Source organism: Sinocyclocheilus anshuiensis, unplaced genomic scaffold (genome assembly GCF_001515605.1).
Source record: "Sinocyclocheilus anshuiensis isolate Anshui unplaced genomic scaffold, SAMN03320099.WGS_v1.1 scaffold479, whole genome shotgun sequence".
In the NCBI taxonomy this organism is placed as follows: Eukaryota; Metazoa; Chordata; class Actinopteri; order Cypriniformes; family Cyprinidae; genus Sinocyclocheilus; species Sinocyclocheilus anshuiensis.
This window is the reverse complement of record NW_015551042.1, coordinates 102,152-108,989: the sequence shown is the minus strand read 5'-3', so window position 1 is coordinate 108,989 and position 6,838 is coordinate 102,152. Positions and strand designations below refer to the sequence as shown.

Genomic DNA, 6,838 nt, shown 5'->3' with positions numbered 1-6,838 from the left:
TGTGTGTGAGAGTGTGTGAGTGTGTGTGTGTGTGTGTGTGTGTGTGAGAGTGTGTGAGTGTGTGTGTGTCTGTGTGCGTGTGTGTGTGTGTGTGTGACCAGCAGTGAGTGTGTGTGTCTGTGTGTGACTGGCAGCTCTTGTTTACTCTGCTGTCAGTCACATGATGGTGGAGTGTGTCATGTTTAATGGGGCGGCTGTCATCAGGAAGGGAAGCCCTGCGGCTCCTGCACTTCACCCGTGGCCCAGCTCTTCCTGGCAGGTCCGGCCAGCATCACAGGTCAGCCTCGTCATCTTTCACCTGGTCACTCACAGTCAACAGTTAAAGTTACACTGTAGTAAATAAATTAAAGATGCCCTCGAAGGAGAAAAAAACACGGCAGTCACAGGAAACCGAAGAGGAGGACGATGACGGAGAGGAGAAGAAATCAAAGTCGAGAAGGAAAGGTAAGATCAGCACTCCAGATTGTGCCACAAAGAAGAAATACAAACACGCTGAGGACACAGAATCGCTCAGCGATGCATCCGAGGTGAAAAAGAAGAAGAAGAAGAAGAAGAAGAAGACCTCAAGGCAGGAGGATGAGGAGGTGAAGAGTAGTGAAGATGAACACCAGAACCTTCCAGATGTCATTCAAGTGAGCAAAAAGAGCACAAAGAAGAATCAAAACCCTGCGGAGAGCATCATGGGATCCAAAGACAAGAAGTCCAAGGATGAGGGGAAGAAGAAGAAGAAAGCCGAGAAAGAAGAATCAGAGGAGGAGGATGACGACTCCCAGAAGAAGAAGAAGAAGAAGTCCAAGAAAGGAGCCGATGATAGCGATGACGAGGGCAAGAAGGGAAAGGGCAAGAAGAAGAAATCCAAAAACGTTGATTATGTGGAGATTTATGAGAACGAGCTGAGAAACTACGAGCCTGAGAAAGTGGAGAACTATGAAGATGAGTACCACAAGAAAAAAGGTAGAGCAACTCAAACATTATTAAACACTCTTAAAAATAAAGCTTCTTTTTTGGCATTGATGGTTTCATGAAGAACCTTTAACATACATGAAACCACTAAAGGTTCTTTATAGTGAAAAAAAAAAAGTTATTTAGATGATCAAATGTTCTTCATACTAAGAAAAAATGTTTATTTTAAGAACTGATCACTTAAAGGTTCTTTGGGGATCCAAAAATGGTTCTTCCAAGGAATCACTGTGAAATTAGAGCCCTATCTCACGGCAATTCGTACATATTTTACGAGGTGGCTAATTCATACAAATTCGTATCACCTCACTTGTAAAAATTCATAGGATTTTTGCTAAATAGTATGTATTTTACGAGTTGCACAATTCGTATGAATTTGTACGAATGACCTACACCTAACCCTGCCCCTAAACCTACCCGTCACTGGGGTCTAGACAAATCGTACAAAATCATACGAGTGAGGTCGTACGAATTCCTACGAATTAGCCACCTCGTAAAATATGTACGAATTGGTCGTGAGATAGCGTTGGAAAACACCCTTTTGCGACCTTTATTTTTAAGAGTGTGTAGTTATAAGAACAATTCAAATTGTGAGTTTGAAACTGTTTGTGAGTCTTTTTTTACTGATTCATTACAAGAAATCATTACAGATTCGTTCATTTATGAGTCAGACTCCACTGTTCACCCTGTAGTTATTAGACTGATTCAAAGTGTGAGTTTGAGGCTGTTTGTGAGTCTTTTTGACTGATTCATTACAATAAATAATTTACAGATTTGTTCATTTATGAGTCAGACTCCACTGTTCACCCTGTAGTTATTAGACTGATTCAAATTGTGAGTTTGAGGCTGTTTGTGAGTCTTTTTGAGTGATTCATTACAAGAAATCATTTACAGATTCATTCATTTATGAGTCAGACTCCACTGTTCACCCTGTAGTTATTAGACTGATTCAAATTGTGAGTTTGAGGCTGTCTGTGAGTCTTTTTGACTGATTCGTTACAAGAAATCATTTACAGATTCATTCATTTATGAGTCAGACTCCACTGTTCACCCTGTAGTTATTAGACTGATTCAAATTGTGAGTTTAAGGATGTTTGTGAGTCTTTCTGACTGATTCATTACAAGAAATCATTTACAGATTTGTTCATTTATGAATCAGACTCCACTGTTCACCGTGTAGTTATTAGACTGATTCAAAGTGTGAGCTTGAGGCTGTTTGTGAGTCTTTTTGACTGACTGATTCATTTGAGGAAATCATTTACAGATTCATTCATTTATGAGTCAGACTCCACTGTTCACCCTGTAGTTATTAGACTGATTCAAATTGTGAGTTTAAGGCTGTTTGTGAGTCTTTTTGACTGATTCATTACAAGAAATCATTTACAGATTCATTCATTTATGAGTCAGACTCCACTGTTCACCCTGTAGTTATTAGACTGATTCAAATTTTGAGTTTGAGGCTGTTTGTGAGTTTTTTGACTGATTAATTACAAGAAATCATTTACAGATTCATTCATTTATGAGTCAGACTCCACTGTTCACCCTGTAGTTATTAGACTGATTCAAATTGTGAGTTTGAGGCTGTTTGTGAGTCTTTCTGACTGATTAATTACAAGAAATCATTTACGGATTTGTTCATTTATGAGTCAGACTCCACTGTTCACCCTGTAGTTTTTAGACTGATTCAAAGTGTGAGTTTGAGGCTGTTTGTGAGTCTCTTTGACTGACTGATTCATTTAAAGAAATCATTTACAGATTTGTTCATTTATGAGTCAGACTCCACTGTTCACCTTGTAGTTATTAGACTGATTCAAATTGTGAGTTTTAGGCCGTTTGTGAGTCTTTTTGACTGATTCAATACAAGGAATTGTTTAGAGAGTCATTTGTTCATGAATCAGACACCACTGTTCACACTGTACTGTAGTCATTAGACCGATTCAAATTGTGAGTTTGAGAGTCTTTGAGAATCTTTTTGACTGATTCATTACAAGGAATCAGTTAGAGAGTCATTCATTCATGAGTCATTCAGACTCTACTGTTTACACTGTAGTCATTAGACTGATTCAAATTCCCAGTTAACAGAAAAATGTTCTAAGAACGTTTTGCTAACGTTATAAGTAAGTTATGAAAACATTATTTTTTAATGTTCGCTGAATGTTCAAAATGTTTAAAAAACGTTTTTTCTTTGTTATATACAAATGTTACTGGAACATTCCATTTTATAATTTTGCAAACATTATGGAAATGTTACTTTTGAATGTTCTCAAACAAGTAGTAACATTTTAAAAATGTTAGACGAACTAAAATGTTTCAGAAAAATGTTCCACACATTATGTATAAATAGTTATTATAACTTTGAAAAAAATGTTTTATTAATGCTACTGGAAGAATGTTTGCTCATAACCTTGCCAGAACGTTCTGAGAACATCATGCTTTAATGATCTGTTTTCTGATTTCAGTGTCGATTATCTTGACTGTATCATGTCATGATGAGTTTTTCCTGAGCTTAGTCATTGTTCAGCAGGATGTTTCAGGCTCTTCTGCTATGGAATCTCTTCATTAATAATGCACCGGATCTCATGTATTCTGTGTTCCTTCAAATCAAGCATGTTTTTCTCTCAGTCTATGAGGTGGTGACCATCACCGGAGATGTCAACGGAGCCGGAACGGACGCCAACATCTTCATCACACTCTTCGGCGAATATGGCATCACTCCCAAACTGCATCTGGCCAGCAAGTGAGTCCGTATGAAGCTCTGCTGACCTGAAACTTGACTCATAATCATCTGTGTAAATAATAAATGAATTGCCTGTTTGGCCTGGTAGCTGCACGTCTCGTTGTTTACAGTTGTGCATGAATGTTTTTTCTACTGATATTTAACACCATCATTCTGTCTTTCCCCGAATCCACAGCACAGACAAGAGGTATTTGAGTCTGTTCCTCTCTGATTGAGGGGAATCCAGATCTCGCCGCTGTTGTGACGTTTACATGCACACATGATATTCTAGAACCTTTCATCAAGGAGCAATATTTCATTTGCATGATGGCAAAATCTGATTCAGCGAGGTTTATTGCTCTTCATAATGAAAGGCTACAATATGCATGTGCTGTACATCCCTATGATGAACTGGTGTGAATCCTGTGGAAATGTATAGCATTGTGCTGTAGAGAGAAAATACTGCAGCGCTTTACTATTCTGTTTCCAGACACACATCATTCAGACTATATCATCTGCATAAAGCTCATTTACAGAATATGTGTGTTTGTCAGCAAATGCATGATATATTGGCTGCTAGATATCATGTATTTTCTGAAATGTGTCATGACTCTTTTGAAGTTTACTAAGGGTATTTAATTTAATTTCTTTCTCAAGACACAATAACCGTAATTGTACACTGAGTGCATTTAAGCAAAAGAGATGGAATACACAGCCATTGTGCATATAACTTGCATTTATTCTCCAAGGCTTGTACTGTAAGTCATTGTGCTTAAAGATCATGATGGATCTGTCATTGAGACACCATTGCATTGCATTTACACCTCACATTAATATACAGACTGATTATTGTGATTGTTTAAAGGGATTGAGGGTTTGATTTTGTCTTCAACTTTTGAATCAGGTTAGATGATTCTGTGTTTGCGGAAATTAAGTAGAGTTCTGTTTGCATTGATATTTATTGCAGAAATCGAACTGCTTTTGAAAAAAACAAAACTGATGTCTTCCGGATAAAAACACACAATGTCGGCCCTTTGAAAAAAATTAGGTAAGTTGACCAATTTAACTTTGATTACTGAAAATAAATAAATATTAGAAAATCGACGCGTTTCAGAAAGGCGGGGCATAGAGGAGAAACAATAATGTACAGTATGTGAAAATAAATAAATATTAGTAAAATAATATATTTTACTAATATATTACTCTATTAGTAAAATGTATATATTTATTTTCAATTATAAGTTCAGTTTACTAAATATTAGTCAAATATATTATTTTACTACAATGAAAAAAAAAAGAAAAGTAGTAAATAAAACAAATTATTGGAGTATATTTTACAATAAAATACTATTTCAGTTTTTCTGCTGCAAAATGTCATGTTTAATTTAATTAGTTATACTTGCAATATTTAATAATATACTGTAAACATATTAATATGACTAAAATCAATAATTAAATGCAGACTACAGATTCAAAGTTTGTTTATTTTCTCATGATCTTAAAAACCTTTTGATTTAAAGCCTCCAGTCTTGTAGATAAATATAAATTGTAGCTACTGTATGAATTTCTGTTCAAAACTAAAAGTACAGCATTATTGTTCAGCTTTATAATTATTTTGGAGGGTGTGAAATAATACAGTTAAAGAATGAGTAGTTGTAACTTTAAACTAGTAGTGTTGTGTGTTTTTGTCAGGATTGAACATGATAACACGGGTCTGAACGCCAGCTGGTTTCTGGACCGGGTCGTGGTCACCGACATGAACAGACCGCATTTACGCTTCTACTTCGCCTGCAACAACTGGCTGAGCAGAACCGAAGGGGACAGCCTGTTCGTCCGAGACCTGCTGGGTAGTCTGGACCCCATGGACATGCCCAAATGTGAGGCTTTATCTCCTATATCACCTTTAAGAGTGCTGGACTATGGAGAAAAATTGTCTCTGTCTCTGCCCTTTTTCCTCTGATTCCTTGAGTCAAGTCAAGTTAAGTGTCAATTTCATGATGGCATCTAGTCCAAAGAGTCTGTGCTAATTTAATCCATGCATATCGATATGTGACCCTGCAGCACAAAAGCAGTCTTAAGTCGCTGGGGTATATTTGTAGCAATAGCCAACAATACATTGTATGGGTCAGAATTATTGATTTGTCTTTTATGCCAAAAATCATTAGGATATTAAGTAAAGTTCATGTTCCATAAAGATATTTAATAAATTTCCTACCGTAAATACATCAAAACTTAATTTTTGATTAGTAATATGCATTGCTAATAACTTAATTTTAACAACTTTAAAGTTGATTTTCTCAATATTTAGATTTTTTTGCACCCTCAGATTTTCAAATAGTTGTATCTTGACCAAATATTGTCTGATCCTAACAAACCATACATCAATGGAAAGATTATTTATTCAGCTTTCAGATGATGCATAAATCTCAATTTTGAAAAATTGACCCTTATGACTGGTTTTGTGCTCCAGGGTCACATATATGAGAATGTCGTACAGTAAGTGAAGCTGTTTGTGTTTCTGTATGAGCCTGTTGATCAAACACTGCAAGTAATGGCTAAATGCAATCATTTTCCTTTAAAACATGCAAAAATTATATTTTGTATATTATAAATATATGCTAAATATATTTTGTAAGCTCAATGAAATATATTTTTGAAATGGAAAATAAATGTAGTTTCAACCTTCATATACCAAAATAGCAATATTTTTAAAATATGTGTTCAGAAAATGGCCAAGAATTTATTGAAAGAAAATGTATATATTTACATAAATATATTTTAGCAAATATATTGGAAAATCAAATTTTTCAAAATTATTCTAAAAGCACAGTTCTATCATCTGATTTCTTGGATCATGCTTTTGTTTAAACATGTTTGGCATGTTTAATAAATGCTTGCTTCTATATTACAACCTAAAATGTTTTTTTGTAAAATGTTTGTTGTATGCTTTATTGTGCTATTTTTTGCAGATAATAAATATGTTGTGAGCGTGTTCACAGCTGACGTGAAAGGCAGTGGGACAGATGCTGATGTCTTTCTCAACATTTTTGGAGAAAATGGTGATACAGGTAATAAAGAAGTAATATAGGTAATAAAACAGTCCTGTTTAAGTGTGTGCTTTAAAGTGATTCTCAATGGGTGGGGAAAAAAAAAAATTATATA

The 6,838-nt window shown here is 35.3% G+C and overlaps 1 protein-coding gene across 1 annotated transcript in view; it reads left to right on the top strand.

Annotated features, from left to right (window-relative positions):
- Nucleotides 1-361: 361 nt before the first annotated feature.
- loxhd1b (lipoxygenase homology PLAT domains 1b) overlaps nt 362-6,838 on the top strand; it is a 61,923-nt gene continuing 55,446 nt past the window's right edge. The window contains 5 exon segments of the mRNA XM_016451160.1: nt 362-954; nt 3,583-3,697; nt 4,644-4,724; nt 5,369-5,553; nt 6,646-6,744. Coding sequence (XP_016306646.1) covers nt 681-954; nt 3,583-3,697; nt 4,644-4,724; nt 5,369-5,553; nt 6,646-6,744 — 754 coding nt within the window. The 5' untranslated portion in view covers nt 362-680.